Source organism: Adiantum capillus-veneris, chromosome 15 (assembly GCF_014529385.1).
Source record: "Adiantum capillus-veneris isolate H3 chromosome 15, ASM1452938v2, whole genome shotgun sequence".
NCBI classification, from domain to species: domain Eukaryota; kingdom Viridiplantae; phylum Streptophyta; class Polypodiopsida; order Polypodiales; family Pteridaceae; genus Adiantum; species Adiantum capillus-veneris.
This window is the reverse complement of record NC_140945.1, coordinates 124,909,744-124,927,871: the sequence shown is the minus strand read 5'-3', so window position 1 is coordinate 124,927,871 and position 18,128 is coordinate 124,909,744. Positions and strand designations below refer to the sequence as shown.

Genomic DNA, 18,128 nt, shown 5'->3' with positions numbered 1-18,128 from the left:
TTAGAGGGCCTGAAGATCAGACCATTGATCTGATACCTGGAAGCACGCCACCGAACCGGCCACCTTACCGTGTGAGCCGAGTACAGAATGAAAAGATTATGAACCAAGTGAAAGACCTCTTGGAATAGGGTCTTGTCCAGCCTAGTACTTCACCGTATTGCTCTCCATTGTTGTTGGATTTGAAGAAAGACGGATCTTGGAGAATGTGCATCGATTATAGAGCTCTCAACAAAATCACCATCAAGAACAGATTTCCGATTCCTAGGATCGATGATATACTCGACGGGTTACAGGGATCCTCGTGCTTTAGCAGGATTGATCTAAATAGTGGATATCATCATATCCGAATCGCGCCGGGAAACGTCTACAAGACAGCCTTTCAGACTACTTTTTGGGTTATTTGAGTTTTTGGTGATGCCTTTTGGCTTAACCAATGCTCCTGCGACATTTAACCAGATGATGGACAAGATTTTTCGAGAGTATAAGCTATTTGTTGTCACTTTCTTTGATGATATCATTGTTTTCTCCAAGAATGAGGCAGAACACAAAGATCATCTGCTTCAGAGATACACTTTTTGGGACACATTGTCTTAGCAGCAGGAGTGCAAATGGATCCGGCCAAGATAGACACTACGTGATTGGCCCGATTTGAAGAATGTCCATGAAGTTAGAAGCATCTTGGGATTGTGTTCGTACTACAAGCGTTTCATTCGAAAGTTTGCAGATGTCGCTTCCCCTTTGCATATCTTGACACAGAAAGGAGTCCCTTTCCCGTGGGGATCCACAGAGGTGACTGCCTTTCAAACATTGAAAGAGAAATTCACTATGGGACCAGTTTTGACTTTGAAGGACTTGCAGAAGTCATTCGTCAAGTATATTGTGATGCTTGTGGTCGTAGTCTGGGTGCGGTCTTAATGCAAGAAGGCCATGTCATTGCTTACGAGAGCCGATTGTTCTCTAGGCCGGAGATGACAACACAGATTTATGAGAAAGAGCTTTCGGCGGTTATCCATGCTCTTACTCAGTGGCGGCATTACCTACTCAGAGCGGATTTTACTGTCTTTACAGACCATCAGAGTTTGCGCTACTTCTTGTCACAGAAGCAGCTTTCGGAAAAGCAGATGCGGTGGGCGAACATCTTGTCACAGTTTCACTTCCAGATTGTCCATGTGCAGGGACAGAAGAATGTGGTGGCAGATGCTTTGTCTCGAAAGCCGTTGGTTGTGGCTATTTCCGCGATACATCATAGGAGCTTTGAGGATATGGTCGATCAGAAGCCACAGATACAGATTTTGCAGATATTTTCACACGGATACAGGATGGGGAGACACTAGCAGGATACTCCATTCGGGAAGGCTACTTGATGAGAAAAAACATGTTGTGCGTTACAAAGCCGTCGAGGGAAAAGGTTATGACTGAATGCCACTGTCCACCTTTTACGGGTCACCGCGGCATTGCTACCACCATGAAAGGGGTAGAGAGATACTTCTTTTGGCCGAGACTCAAAAAGGATGTGGAAGAGTTTGTGCGCAGTTGCTTAGTATGCGAGAAGGTCAAGTTTGACAGGCATAAGGCACAGGGATTGTTGCAGCCTTTACCCATACCCACCCGCCCCTGGGAAAGTATTGCAATGGATCTCCTTTTTGATCTCCCGAGTACACAGAATGATCACGATGATTTTTCGATTACATGGCATGCCTGAGACGTTTGTCTCCGACAGAGACCCCAGATTTACGAGTTTGTTTTGAAAGGCAATGTGGGAGAACATGGGCACGCGGTTGCAATTCTCGTCGTCGTTCCACTTGCAGACTGACGGGCAATTTGAGATTGCCAATTCAGTGGTTTTAGATTTATTGAAGTCTTGTATCTCGGATCAGAAGACTCAATGGAAAAAGTACTTACCTTTGGTGGAATTTGCCTACAATAACACAATACACTCTTTGACCGGGAAGACGCCATTTGAGATTGTTGAAAGTGCTGCGAAGGTTCCACCCTTCCTGAGCACGAAAGATAAGATTTTTTTTTTGGAAGAGGATGAATATACGCGAGCCTTGGATACGGCTTTTGCCAAGGTTCGCGAGACTTTGTAGAAGTCTCAAGAGCGACAGAAAAAGACAGCGGATCGCCATCCTCGCGACTTGAAATTGAAGGAGGATGATTGTGTGCTCTTACGTTTTGAGAAGGCACGCCTAAGAAAGAAAAAAGGAAAGGAGAGGCTTTTTCCAAAGCTTAGTATGTGATACTACGGACCTTTCCAGATCACTGAAAAGATAAATGATGTCTCCTTCCGATTGAAACTGCATGATACTTGGAGGATTCACAATGCATTCCATGTGAGTCTCTTGAAACCTTTTAAGGGTGATGTGTCTGATGATGGGGAGCCTGATGAGCAACCCGAAGTGGAAGAAAACGAGGAGATCCTTGTTCCTGAACAGATTTTGGCACATAAGGATACGAAGAATAAAGGTAAGGTCCGAAGGCGGTTCTTGGTTAACTTCAAAAACTATCCTGCATCTGATGCGAAGTGGATGGAGGAGGAGGACCTAGCAGATACTCCTCGGATTGTGAAACTTTACCTCGATGCTTTTGGTTTAGCATAGTCTACTCCAAACAGAACCCAAAATTCAGCTTGGCCGGAGATATGGTGCAGTGGGATGCACAAGAGGGAGTCACTTCGCTCCTTTGTCAACAGATGCCTCGATTTTGATACTAAAGTCACTGATGTCTCTTTGAGCTTCAGGGAAGCTGAGAGCTGACAGTATTCTGCTGGATGACTTTATGAAATGGAATTCCTGATTATGATACTGATTTGTTCTTCACTTCTTTTGAGTGCAGGAACTGATAGACGAAATGACTGCAGCATTTTGGTCTCATTGATCTCGAATAGACATGGTTGCAATAGGGGTTAGTCAATCGGACATCGATGAGGTCCCGAATGGACCTAGATGTGATTGCTAGCGCATTGCCGATAATCCGAATGAATGTTGAATGTCATGTGATGTCCTGTGATGTCTAGTGATGTCCTGTGATGTGACTGTCGATATGGTACATGTGCTAGATGTGTGTTCCTAATACGTAGGTACTAACAGTCAGTGTCTGCTAAGACGGTTTATGGCTTCTGTCGGTTTTGCAGGCGTAATCGCAGTCAATTACAATGCTTTCAAGAAGGGGTATGTCACAAAGTGATGACGTGGCTACTGACAGCAGAAACCCTAATTTCTGCCAGAAACCCTAATTTACAAAAACCCTAATTTCTGGAAACCCTAACCCTAACTGCTGGCTGAAACCCTAAAGTGGCTGGAAACCCTAAAACAGGCGCCAACTGCCACATGGCAGCAGTACGGACACTTCCGGATTTTTCAGGATTGAAAAAAAGCAACAGCCAGCTAGCGACGCAATATTAAAGCTTTTCGCTACGCAAGATGAATTGGAGAGAGAGAGAGAGAGAGAGAGAGAGAGAGCTGGTTTGCTTTATTTTTGGCTCTCTTGAGAGAGAGAGAGTTTTGCTTTTGAACTGAAAGCTTTTGGGGCTCTGCTTTTGAGCATCCCTTGTAACCTTGAAGTAAACGGTTTAGGGCTCACTCTACAGAGCATCTGGATGCAGAGTTTGAGAGTGAAACCCTAACCGCTCTTTGTACTTTGATATTGATTTGATACATAAAGAAATACCAAAAGGGGCGCCAGTCTTTGGGGCCAATATCTCTAGGCACGGAACTCCGTAGGGGGCCAGTGCAAATCTATTGTGATCTGTGAATTGTTTTGAAGTGGTTATTTGGTGCTGTCGCGATTGATTCTTGACTTGGAGTGTCCAAGTTTGTTACAGTGGTATCAGAGCACGGCCGATTTCTCTTCTACCGGAGATCCTATCCCCATTTTATTTTTTTTTGCAGCACCTATGGCTTCACGCAAGGATCAGCTGACTCCCTCTGCATCTAGAGATGCGGTGCATGGATCACAACGATTCCAACAAATTCTTCTGTCCCTGCACATGGACAATTTGGAAGTGAAACTGTGACAAGATGTTCGCCCACCGCATCTGCTTTCCGACAGCTGCTTCTGTGACAAGAAGTAGCGTAAACTCTGATGGTCTGTGAAGACAGTAAAATCCGCTCTGAGTAGGTAATGCCGCCACTGAGTAAGAGCATGGATAACCGTCAAAAGCTCTTTCTCATGAATCTGTGCTGTCAATTCCGGCCTTGAGAACAATCAGCTCTCGTAGGCAATGACATGGCCTTCTTGCATTAAGACCACACCCAGACTACGACCACAAGCATCACAATATACTTCAAATAACTTCTGCAAGTCCGGCAAAGTCAAAATTGATCCTGTAGTCAATTTCTCTTTCAATGTCTGAAAGGCAGTCACCTCTGTGGGTCCCCACAAGAAAGGGACTCCTTTCTGTGTCAAGATATGCAAAGGGGAAGCAACCCTACAAACTTTCTAATGAACCGCCTATAGTACGAACACAAGCCCAAGAAGCTTCTAACTTCATGGACATTCTTCAAATCGGGCCAATCACGGATAGTCTCTATCTTGGCCGGGTCCATCTGCACTCCTGCTGCTCAGACAATGTGTCCCAAAAAGTGTATCTCAAGTCTTTGCATTAATCACCAACTTGTGATCTCGTAATGCCTGAAAGACATGGAGTAGATGTTCTCTATGTTCTGCCTCATCCTTGGAGAAAACAATGATGTCGTCAAAGAAAGTGCCAACAAATAGTCTATACTCTCGAAAAATCATGTCCATCATCTGGTTAAATGTCGCAGGAGCATTGGTTAGGCCAAAGGCATCACCAAAAAAAGTAGTCCAAAAAGCTGTCTTGTAGACATCTCCCAGCACGATTCGGATATGATGATATCCACTCTTCAAGTCGATCTTGCTAAAGCACGAGGATCCCTATAGTCGGTCAAGACTATCATCGATCCTAGGAATCGGAAATCTGTTCTTCATGGTGATTTTGTTGAGAGCTCTATAATCGATGCACATTCTCTAAGATCCGTCTTTCTTCAAAACCAACAACACTAGAGAGCAGTACGGTGAAGTACTAGGCAGGACAAGAACCTTTTCCAAAGGGTCTTTCACTTGGTTCATAATTTCCTCGTTCTGAGCTCGGCTCACACGATAAGGTGGCCGGTTCGGTGGTGTGCTTCCAGGTATCAGACCAACGGTTTGATCCTCAAGACGAGCAGGTCGTAACTCGCCTGGGAGGCCCTCTGAAAAGCAATCGACATGAGTGTCACGTGACACATCCAACCCTATGTGTCCGTGGACAAGCTACAGCATGATCAGGGTTCAGTCAGTCCAGTCAGTTTAGATTAGAAGTGATCTAGCACTTTTGTGAGTCTATTCGTAGACCGTGCATACCCAGTCACTTAGCATAGATGCATATCCTCTGGTTGCATACAGCATGATCATCAGTAATCCCATCAGAATCCATTAGAATCAGTCAAGGGAATTTTCCAATGAGTTTAGCCTATTTTCCCTATTTTTGGTATTTTTCACTTATTAATTTAAATGACTTTCAAACAAAAGTAGTAGGGCAATTTTGCTAAGTTAATATATAAGCAAACCCAAGTTAGCACTAAATGGCAGAAGAGGCAGCAGGAGCTCCACGCTCAACAGGCAACTTCTCAGCAGAACCCTCCCCCCCCGGCAGGAGACTTAGCGTTTTCAGCCAAGGACGGCCTGGCGTTTTCTCCATTGTAGATCAGCCCCAACGTTTTGCATTGCAAATCAACCCGGCAACAGCCAGACACAACAGATCAGCCTAGCGTTTTTGCATTTGCAGAATCCCGGCGACAGAAGGATCAAAATTCAGCCCTAGTGTTTTGGTTGCAGATCAGCCCCGGCGTTTTGCACCTTCATCGCGACGGAAAGTCAAGGAACATCAGCATTTTCAGTTTTCAGCAATTAGTACCCACAGATCAAGTCTCGAACCTCGCAGATCTCACCTTCCCGCAGCAGTTCCTCGCCGCATGCTCAATTTCCGCAAGGTTTACAGTTTCAGTCCAGAAAAAGCAGATTTCGGCATCTACGTTTTCAGCGCGTCGTTGTCGCATCGTCATCATCGACATCGTCACCGACATAGAGTCGGAATTCAGCAGATAGAAGATTTGCAGATTTCAGCCCATAGCGTTTTTGGACAACAGTAGAAAGATTGCAGATTTCAGCCCTTAGGTCGACTTCGTCATCACCGTCGTCATCGGCGACATAGCCTAGACTTGCATCAGTCACTTGCATTTATTTGTACCGGATTGTGCAATCATAAATAGACCACTCTCGCCGACAAGAGTGGGGCCTTCGTAGGAGGGTTTTACAACGTCTCTGGTATCGTATTCTCTTCTCTCTCTATCTCTCAGTCTCATACACTTGCACGCACAATGTCCATTCACTTTGCTGTGATCATAGCACTTTCCATTAAGAACGGAAGGCTCTCCCTTCCATAAGAACTAAAAGGAACCTTGAGCACAGTTCGGAGCACTCATCTTGAGCAAAGCGCAAACAATCATTCCGCTGCACCTAACATTGGTATCAGAGCTTTGGCAGTGTTCTGTATCACTCAAGGAAAGAACCATAAGAATCACAAGAATTTTTTTTGCTTGTTGCGGTCGCACGAACCCAAGTTCGCTTGGGCGTGTCGATTCCTAATCGTGTTTTTGAAGAGTGACAGGAATCCCAAGAAGGAAGGGCTTGTCCAACCTCCCCTTGTGTCTCTTTTCACTCATTGAGAGCGGACCGTGCACTTAGCGGCCGGCCAATCGACGTGAGGTGGGAAAAAACAACCTTGGTGTGAGCACAAGGCCGCCAAGGGGTGCGCCCATGGAAAAGAGTAGAACTCGGGTGAAGAGAAGATCCTTCTCAAACACGGTTGGCAAGCGAAAGAAAACCTCAAGAACCCCAAGAACCAAGACCCCCCAAGAACTCAAGTTTCTCGTGAACTTAAGAACCCAAGACCCCGAGAACCACAAGAACCCACGACTTCAGTGGATGGTCATCACTCGAAGCGGAATGGATACTCCGCTTGGAGGTGATGAGCATGAGAGAGGCGAAGAAGAATTTTCCCCACCAGGAGGTTTTTCCGACCCTCCCACTTCCTCATCTACGACAAGGATTGCACTAACTCCTATGAAGGAGTTGTCGCAGTTGTTTATGGACAGGAAGTTCAACTACGAAGAAAGAAGGGCAGCCATAGATCGTGAATTCGATGCAAGAATGGAAGCCATAGAGCGTCAGTACGACTTGGAAGAAAAAGAAAGTGAAGCCAAATTTGATCGAGAGAACAAAGCAAGACAAGCACAATTTGATCGCGAGAACAAATCCCTCAAAGAAAAGAGCGACCAACACATGAAAGAGTTCTTGCGACTTTTTTCTCGAGTGCAGGCACCGATGCAAGAGATTCAGGAAAAGGAGACTCTCTCAGTCTCTTCTTCTCCAAAGCATGATACACAGGATTTGCATGATTGTGTGAAGCATGCTGATGATTTGATTGACAAAGATAAGCATGATGATTTGAATGATATTGCTAAGCATGATGATTTGGATGCCAATGACGAGCATGATGATTTGCATGATCAAGATGTGATTTCTCACAAGCATGATGATTTGCATGAAGATGACGTGATTGTTCACAAGGATGATGAGTTAGTTGATGCTTTTCCTAGCAAAGCTAACCTCGTTGTAGATTCGATCAATCACAAAGAACCGATCTTGGCTTTCGAGTCGAGGTCCAAAGAACCCCCACAAGACAATTCGATCATTCAAGAAGAACCGATCTTGGCTCTCAAGCCTAGGTCCAAAGAACCCTCACAGGAAGTATTATGTGTTCGCATGATTAGCATGGTTCGAGTGTTTCATTCCTGATTGTTTCCTGTATTTTAGTCAGCATCTTTATGTGATCCCTTTTCCTAGGCATGACATATTGTACGTTGAGCATGTTTCACTCATGAATGAGCACGAATGTATGCAAATTTTTCATGAAAAGCTGAAAAGTATGTATGTAAGGAAGTCACATTTCATGTCTCTTCCTTGGCATGACACAGTTGTAGACAGAGCACATGGAAGTATGAGCACCAAGCATGGGCATTTCCATTGTGTTTTGCCACAGTTGATTGCTCTAGATCATAAGAGAAAGATTCGATCTCATTGTTTGCATGTGTTTGATGAACAGGTTGTCACTCCGTCTCTGTGTTCATCTACATTGCATACACAGTCTTTAGCGAGGCCAAGATTTTTTCCACTCACTTTCCATGGAATGGGTATGATCACGGTTTTGTGTTGGAACTGGTTTCAGGAATTTTCAGCCATGGAGATTCTTGAAGAAGAAAGAAGCATGACTCTAGACGAAGTTGAAGCATTGAAGGAGCCACAGAAGACTTTGTGTCACTTTCGGCGCGGCCCAAAGAAGCAAGCGTTGCAAACCTTTATGAAGTTCAAGTACCGCACGACCCCACACATCAGAGTGGGCCGGCGAAGAGTCCCTTCCAGGATCCTCGATGCTATTGGCGATCTCCCTCGACGCCATACAGTTCGGTACCAGTACCTCACTTTGAAAAGGAGGGGATGTCATGTGACACATCCAACTCTATGTGTCCGTGGACAAGCTACAGCATGATCAAGGTTCAATCAGTCCAATCATCTAGAATAGTAGTGATCTAGCACTTTTGTGAGTCTATTCGTAGACCGTGCATGCCCAGTCACTTAGCATAGATGCATATCCTCTGGTTGCACACAGCATGATCATCAGTAACCCCATCAGAATCCATTAGAATCAATCAAGGGAATTTTCCAATGAGTTTAGCCTATTTTCCCTATTTTTGGTATTTTTCACTTATTAATTTAAGTGACTTTCCAACAAAAGTAGATAGGGCAATTTTGCTAAGTTAATATATAAGCAAACCCAAGTTAGCACTAAATGGCAGAAGAGGCAGCAGGAGCTCCACGCTCAACAAGCAACTTCTCAGCAGAACCCTCCCCCCCCCCCGGCAAGAGACTTAGCGTTTTCAGCCAAGGACAGCCTGGCGTTTTCTCCATTGCAGATCAACCCCAGCGTTTTGCATTGCAGATCAACCCGCCAACAGCCAGACACAATAGATCAGCCTAGCGTTTTTGCATTTGCAGAATCCCGGCGACAGAAGGACCAAAAATTTAGCCCTAGTGTTTTTGGTTGCAAATCAGCCCCGGCGTTTTGCACCTTCATCACGACGGAAAGTCAAGGAACAACAGCGTTTTCAGTTTTCAACAGTTAGTACCCGCAAATCAAGTCCCGAACCTCGCAGATCTCACCTTCCCGTAGCAGTTCCTCGCCGCACGGTCAGTTTTCGCAAGGTTTACAGTTTCAGCCCGGAAAACGCAGATTTTGGCATCTACGTTTTCAGCACATCATCGTCGCATCGTCGTCATCGACATCGTCACCGACATAGAGTCAGAATTCAGCAGATAGAAGATTTGCAGATTTCAGCCCATAGCGTTTTTGGACAGCAGTAGAAAGATTGCAGATTTCAGCCCTTAGGTCGACTTCGTCGTCATCGTCGACATAGCCTAGACTTGCATCAGTCACTTGCATTCATTTGTACCGAATTGTGCAATCATAAGAAGACCACTCTCGCCGACGAGAGTGGGGCCTTCGGAGGAGGGTTTTACAACGTCTCTGGTGTCATATTCTCTTCTCTCTCTATCTCTCAGTCTCATACACTTGCACGCACAGTGTCCATTCACTTTGTTGTGATCATAGCACTTTCCATTAAGAACGGAAGGCTCTCCCTTCCATAAGAACTAAAAGGAACCTTGAGCACAGTTCGAAGCACTCATCTTGAGCAAAGCGCAAACAATCATTCCGCTGCACCTAACAATGAGTGTGGAGAAAATCTTGGCGTTCTTTATCAAGTTCAGACATATTTGTCCTATTCTCATCATTCAACTTTCTTCGTCTTTGTCGTTCTGTTATTTCGGTGTCTTTTTAGGGCACTTCGCGGAGATATGCCGAATTTCCCCGCATCCAAAGCACTTCCCCTCTTTGATGTAGAGAGCTCTCTCCCGAAGAGTGAGCTTGGGTCGTGCATCCTTTTCTTTCTTTTCTGGGTTGCTCTTCCTCTTTCTACTTTCATTGTTCGAAGTCTGTTCAGTCCTTTGCGTCATGATTTCATCAGTGGGGTAGGTCAAATTGCCTGAATGAATGGCAAAACCCTGTTTCGCATGACTCATCAGTTCCTGGATGGAATCTGACTTTTGCTCTAAGCAGTGATCTCGGATCTCTGTAGGAAGTCCCAAGGTAAACCGCTCAATATGTTCTTTGAGCGAGATCTTCTTAAATGAAGAGGCTAGTAGAAAAGAGCTCCAGAATCTCTCGCAATATGCGTCCAATGTATCCTTCTTGGTCATCCGAAGATGGTTCCAAGCAGTTTGTATGTTGCGTTTGTACTCTCGAGTCAGCCGAGAAGAAATAAAAAGCCTTTTGAATTTCAGCCATTTAACTGGCGCTGTCTTGTTCAATAGAAGCGTGGACCACCAAGTTCGAGCATTTCCCTTGAAGTAAGAGGTAGCCCTCTGGATCTTGGAGTGCTTTGAGTAATGCCCTCCAGAGAAAGCTATGTCAAACTGATGAATGAAGGCCAAAGCCTTCGAAGCATCTCGGTATCCAGAAAATGTGTCAAATTTAATTGACTGTCCACCTTCTTTGAACTCACGGACTTTCTTGCTTTTATCTTCCAAAAAGTCATATTGGTTGGCTTTATAAAAATTCTTCTTCTTTGCATAAAAATTGCTGTCGTCAGAGTCCGAACTATCCGAAGACGAGTCCACTGTAGAATTGTCAACAACTGGGCGAGACTTAGACTTCTTTGCCTATTTCTTACCCTTCCCGAAGCTTTCGCACATCCGTATGGAGCCTTTCCCTAGCCATTTATGCATGTCGAGCTATCCCAAATGATACCCATACATAGGTACATAACCCATAGGTGTTTCTACGCATGTTCCACTTGCATATGAAGCCAAGAGATAGGTTAAAACAGCCCCTTAGAGGGTGCATACGGGTTCTCCACTTGATTCTCCCCATTTGGGCTGATCCTTGAGCTTTCTCACACCTCATCTATGATGTAAGCAACAAGCTCTAGCATATGCCTATGTAAGAGGCCCCTCTATAGTCATTCCAAGTTCAATAATCAAGCTCTACTATGTTATTTTTTCTCCATGAATGGTTCTTGTGTGTATCCACCATAGCTTCACAATCGGCAACTCAATAGCCTCTACAGGCAGAATGATACTAGAGAGTGGACTATGCTGCACTGATATAGTGAGCCAACTCTGGGTCAAGCAAAACCTCTAATAATACCCAACACAGAAATCCACAAAACTAAGAAGAAATAATGAAATCTCGCGCAAACCCTATATATGCAGGTAGGGATACCAGAAGGGTGAAAGGGCTGCCAATCCACAACCAAAGGCTTGAGTGCACGTGAGAAAAAACCGTTGGCAAGAGTGAAAGTATCTGGAAGGTGAACCTAAAGTTCTAACACTTGAAGCCCTCTGTGTAACTGCTTTAAAATCCCCTTGCTATACGGAAGCCAAGATCGCCCAAAAACAAAAAATCTGGAATTTTTGAGTTATCTAGATGACTACTTTTGCCTATTGTATAAACACAAACAGCAATGAGAGGTCTGGCATGCAATCTTTAATGAATCCAATAATCTGTTCTCCCCTCCAGATATTCCCTCCTCGATGCTCTGGTCAACCACCCTGTGACACATCATGTATACTCATATTAATCAGATTTACAAATCTTTCCTTTGTGATACTCTAGTCATCACCTCTTATAACACATCCGAAATACCCATTCTGGATGATTTAGCCGATAGAACTTAGGATAGCACTAGGATCTGAGAATGCACGATCACCCCTCCTATCTGGGCTACTGATGGACCGCTCTGATCTTTCTAATCTGTCTCTGATGTAGCCTCGCGGTGTGATGTTCCAGCGCTTGTGGTCGCCTGCGAGATCCAACTAATAGAATAGGCAACGGAAAAAGGGGGTGATGACACGGACTGGCCTCCGATCAATCTAGAATATTCTAGGAGATTTGTGGTAGATTCATAAGTATCGGTCTACAAATGTCAAAACTCCAAACTAAGACTACCATAGATTATAAAATTTGAGATTTGTACGTAAAATTCGTATGTTTTTTTCCAAAGTCTACAATCTAAAATACTCTAGGAGATTTGTGATGGATTCATAAGTATTAGTCCATAATTATACGATACCATAGACCAATTGAGACATCCAACACTAAACAATTAAAATTGAGCAAATACAAAGCTTCAATTGACCCTAAACTATTACATACAACAAAAAAAAATTAGATTACGCAATGGATTTCAGACGAGCCTCTATACCATCATTTTGAAAGTACAGAAAATAGAGAACCCTAGAATCAACCATGAACAACGATAAGTACTCATTTGGCACGAGACATAAATCAATCTCATCAAAATTACAAAATCGATAAAAACATGATACATCCAATGATCACAAATAACACCATACAAGATCACAAATTACACAAGAATTCTTGATGTGAAGTTAAATACTCAAGAGTCAACTATATATGCAAGTCAACTAGGTCCGAGGACGGGAGTCGACATAGAGACCAAAACAAGAATCACCATAAATAGAAAGTGATACAAAGTATGCTAGCTCAGACTCTGAGCATATAGTGTGTGTGAACAATGGACCATGTGGGAGTAGACCTGAGCCTATATATACAAAAGAGAGCCTATGATGATAGCTAGCTAGATATGGATAAGCTAATGAAGTTAGCGCTACCTTATCTAGAGTAGACCATTCCATTTAGGCTAACATATCCTTGCACGTAGGGCAGCCATAAACTGCTTAAACACACATAACGTGCCAAATTGGATAGAAGTAAGCACTAGGTTAGGAGTACAAAAAATAAAATTCAGTTACGGACCAGGACACACAGACAACACAATTTCCTTGGACATAGACAAACCAAATCTGCCGGACAATTATTCACGGATTTGTCTATTTTGCAAAACATATCAATCTAGAGCATCAAAATTTCTATTAAACAAGATGCAAATGTAGCTGGACCTTAACAGAAAGATACCTTGGGTTGAGCATTTCCAGCAACTGTTTGAAGAAATAAAACCTGGTAATAAATAATTAAGCACATCAAGTAAAGCATGGGCATACAGATTAAATTAAGCACGCACAAGGTATCATTGAAACTAGTAGGCAAACACATGAATGAGTTACCAGAAAGTATGTTGATGGTTTCGATCACCATTTCAAGGAAAGTTCTTGGGGACTCCACTCCACTATTTGGAAGGATCATATCTAATAAGAACTTCTGAAAATGAACAGACATTTATTGAGAAGAAAGCAGTACAAGCTTACATAACTATCCAGCCAGTTCATCAAACAAATGGTAATTGATGAACCTGCAAAACTTACTGCAGTTGAATGGTCAAATCTAAACAAGAAAATTTCCATAAATTGAAAAAACCTAGAATCAATCAACAAAATTCGGTGAGGTATATCAGCCTAAATCTCTACACTTAACATGAGAGCCTGATGAAAAGCCCTAGTGCACTCTACAGTTTTTCCCTTCTACCATTATGGCTATTGGAGAGCCCAAATTTATAAAGGGTCATGCATGGTTACTGTCCAGTGTCATTGTCCAATGCATTCAGCACTAAGAGAGTACATTTTTGGTGCAACAGCTCATGTTGTTGAAATTAACCTTTCCTTCATTACCTATTTTTAATAGCTCAAAGCCCACCACTGCCACCAGTACACGTTCTTGTAGATGTACTCAAAAACATGGAAAAATGCACGCTTTATAGATTTCTAAACAGTAAAAGGCAGCTTCCTAAACGTTCTTGCTAGCTTCTTTTATTCTTGGCCATAAGTCTCCTGTCAAGACTCTACAGCGTGATACTCTGTGCATTAATTGATTCAGCAGAGTACAAAATCTTTCTGCATCATTCATTCTGCCAGAAGAATAATGGCCACAAGTTCAGATGCCTTTCCATAAAGCCCGAATTTTGCAGCAACCATGCACTGTAATACCGACTATAAGACCATATGAAGCCCCATAAGATAGGATTCATACTGTGCTGGAAATGTCTTCAAACAGAAAACTTTTGACTGTGCCTTTCCTTCGACTTTCTAAGCAACAATAATAAAATCCCTTAACATAAGCCTCAGAAAACTTCTTACCTGATTATTTTCACTGAGAAAGGTAACATTTTCCATAACCCTGAGACACCTTAGTAGTAACCCAGCTCCCCTTGATCCATTTAGAAGTTCATTTTGCTGCTGATAATCCATCTTTGATTTAATTTTCTGCATAGCACAACAGACTGAACTTAGGTGGAGGTCATAGCAGCATTAATTGCCCATGACAGTTCATAACAAGCGCAAGTTACCTGATCAGTCAGCTTTCCTAGGGACGTCACTCACACTTAGGAGACACCAATGGAAAAAAATCTAACAAACAAACAAAAACTGAACCATGCATAATGCTGAGCTACCAAAGATCCTTTCGAGTTACCATTGGCTGAGTAAACAGCAGGGATACTTTACCACACCTAATTCCAAAGACCCCAGAGCCACGCGCTGCTGCATCTACCTTCTTTGCTACAGCAATGGTGGAGAGAGATATCAGCCCCTTACAACATGGACGGTCCACAGATCAAACAAATATACAGAGTGAGCATCTTATATATTCCACCGGTACTTTAGCCCCTTCCAATGCATTGCTCTTTAACCGAGTACTCGCAGAGCACCTACCGGCAGGGTGGATTATGCATACGATTTTACTTATCCACAAGTCCAAGGACACATCCGACCCAGGAAACTACAAGACTATCATGATTGGCTACACTTTAGCCGAGCTTTATGGAGTGGAGGCAGAGCTGAGCTAATATGTGAAGAGCAAAGGCCTCTGTACACCGGAAGATGTCGGCTTCAGTCAAGCCTTCTCTATTATTGTCGCTTTATGCTACTTGAATATCGAGCAAAGGCTATGAAAAGGAGACTACATTAATGCTTTGTGGATTTCTGCAAAGCGTTTAACACAGCTCCATGAAACAACATCTTCCTGTACCTTCAAACTCTTGGTGTGTCAAAAGAGATGATTTGGGGTATATAAGCCCTCTATGAGCAGGTGGCTAGCTGAGTACAGGTTCAGGTGGCGAAGCTGGTAGAAAAGTATCCCCAAACCTCTGGCAATAATCGTCCAGGGTGTCTTCTTTGGTCATCCTAAGAAGATTCCATGTTGTGCTAACATCCTCTTCATATTCTTCGGTGAGTCATGTGAGGGTGAAAGCTCGTTTGAACTTTATCCATGATGTGGGTGCTTCCTTTCGCAACAGTAGGGTCAACCACCAAGTCTGGGCATTGCCGTTCAAATAGAAAGTGTCACGAGGCGGTGACAACCACTAACCTTAGTTGTTGGTTTCTTTCCCTTGATTTTTAAACTCTGAAACGGCCTAAAACTGAATGATTCTTGTGATCTTGCTAATGGTAAGATTTTTCTTAGACAAAGAGGCAGCAGGGTGCTGGGGGGTAGGATGCGTGGGTTGGTTTGGGGTTTTGGGGGGGGGGGGGGGAGGGGGTTCCAGCACCACCCATACCTACAGACATTTCTCACTTTTTCAAAAGGTGCATCACACATGAGAGGTCTATTACAAAATACTAACGAATACAAAGCAACATGCATGCACACGCACACACACAATCAAATACTCATGATTGTATTTTCCAGAATGAGGATTTTGAAACAATAGCAAAATGTATCAGGTCAAAAAGAGATTACTTTGAGCATGGTAAAGCAACAGGCAGCAAGCTCACAAACTGCATTCAGACCTCCAAGTTCCCGCAATCTCTCCTTGAAATAGCCACCAACTCGGCGGACAGAACCTGCACTATCTGCTAGCAATAAAGGTGACATGAGTCTGCGATTTGTGCCATAAAAATGATCTCAACAGTCTTGTTAACCAAGACACTACACTAATAGCACTGCATGTCAACCATCCAGCAAAAACAGTCAGCACTCAGCCTATAGAATGCAAAACACGCTTTTTGGTGTGTGGTGTACTACAACAGGCAAGCATAAGTTTCTGATGTCTGAGAAAATGTTGGCTGCAGTCTTGTGTGTGATACTTCTCAAAGTACCTTCAAGCACTAAAGTCGACAGGCATGCCCTCTCCAGGGTAAGTAAGACCAGCCATTCAGAGCTCGACACTCCTCCAGCAAAAGGAGCATCATGACAATCAACTTTAAAAATTCCATCATTCTGTCCCCTCATTGTAGATAAAAGATCCTTGACTTTATTTACGAGAACAAGGCCCCCCTTATCGAGCATAGTTGAGTGAGCCTCCACCTTAGTTGGTTTACAATGTGACCCCAATGCTAGCAATCGACTCCCAAGCAGAGATAGCTTTTTATCTGGAGGCAAACTGCAGGCTGGAGACAATAGCTTCAGGAGAAAGTGTATGCATGCTGGCGACTCTAGGAACTCTTCATCTTGACCCTGTGGCAATAACCAGAATGAAGCAACACTTTCTTCATCCAGTACCAATGGTTCCATAGTCAAATCTAAGACAGGTACAACTACAATATTACACGGAAAGACTAAAACTTACTCACGACTTCTTAAACTAATTGACATTCACGTACATCATATGCAAGAACATACAGCAAGGCGGCAGCACCCAATGCTGTTGCAGGATCATCCGTGGGAACAGTTAATACAGCATCAAGGACAGGTCTGACCATCCTGTTAACAATTTAAATAAGACAATTAGAAACTAAGTTCGAGGCATCAATTGATAAGGACAATATTGACACACTTTGTGTAATCACTGACAGTAAGCAACCAAACTGAACAATGAAAATGAGTCATTGCAGGCAAGGAAGTGCAACAAGATAAGTGATGAAAACAAATTTGACACACTTTGTGTAGTCATTGATAGTTACAACCAAACTGAACAATAAAAACGAAGCCTTGCGCAACATAAGGTAGGTATCACATAACCTCTTACCTGTGACGGCAAAGAATGCTGTTAATAACCATTGATTTGAAGCATGATAATATGGCACAATAAGAAAACAAAAAACTTAACTCTGTTCATCACTGGCCAATCTCATAATTCATTAACATGTCAGCTAAGCATATGAATCAATTTATCGGTTACTGGTTTGACGTATTGTGACTTTAATTCCATTTTCTTGACGATTCACACTAATCACATCAATACGTCAACTATATTAGTTATGTTCGTAAGATAAATGAAACAAACACGTATTTACTGTTGTCCAAGAGGTGACGAACAAGTAGGCCATTCTTGCAAATAGATGAAATAATATCTGATATCATAACTGTTAACTACAGTAATTTGAAGGATGTGTCTCAAGTTACCTATGAATAAATGTCACAAACGTCATGGCGTGGAAGCCTGAGCACAAGAGGAGGGAGAAAAGATTGCCAGTGATGACGTGGCATTGTTGGCGTGGAGCCTGTAAAATGCAGCACGACTTCCAGGTGATGACATGGCAAATCTGACGCCAGACTGCAAAGCCTTTGTGCAAGCAATCTTTAACAATTGACTTTTTGAAGAGCTTTTAAAATATTAAAAGCCAGTTGGTTTTTAATGGTGAAAAGCAAAAGCCTATCAAAGAATGCCCAGGGGAAGCTATTCTCAGACTTACACTTGCAAATCTAAGAGTGCTCCTCCCGGCAGTTGTACTCTCTGTGAATATCAATATAAAAGAAATAAGGGGCGTCACGGTGTGATTAGATGCTAAAGTCTGTTCCAGTTGTTCTATTATTTGGCATGTGGTGCCCAAAGCGGTTACAGTGATATCAGAGCATCAGCCATTTGCTTCTCCGACAAGTGAATTGATCCTACATCAACCTACTCGAAGCTATGGACTTGGAAGAAGAACAAGCGACAACAGAAAGAGGACATGAAGAAACACGAGTTCATTTCGCCCTAAAAGAGCCCAAAAAACATTATGTTCTATGCTTTCTGTGTTTCTGAGACCTCTAAAAATCTCTTCAATGGATGAAAATTTGGATATGCAGCAGAAGTCAAAGTTGATTTTCTGAA

The 18,128-nt window shown here is 43.1% G+C and overlaps 1 protein-coding gene across 1 annotated transcript in view; it reads right to left on the bottom strand.

The window, feature by feature from the left end:
• The window catches only part of LOC147441444 (wings apart-like protein 2), a 73,510-nt gene that overhangs the window by 24,558 nt on the left and 30,824 nt on the right, over positions 1-18,128 (bottom strand). The window contains exons 2-7 of the mRNA XM_086483087.1: positions 16,696-16,795; positions 16,192-16,549; positions 15,833-15,945; positions 14,233-14,358; positions 13,267-13,360; positions 13,118-13,159 (exon numbers count right to left, since the gene is read on the bottom strand). Of these exons, the coding sequence (XP_086339213.1) occupies positions 13,118-13,159; positions 13,267-13,360; positions 14,233-14,358; positions 15,833-15,945; positions 16,192-16,549; positions 16,696-16,795 (833 nt within the window). The remainder of the gene's footprint in view (positions 1-13,117; positions 13,160-13,266; positions 13,361-14,232; positions 14,359-15,832; positions 15,946-16,191; positions 16,550-16,695; positions 16,796-18,128) is intronic.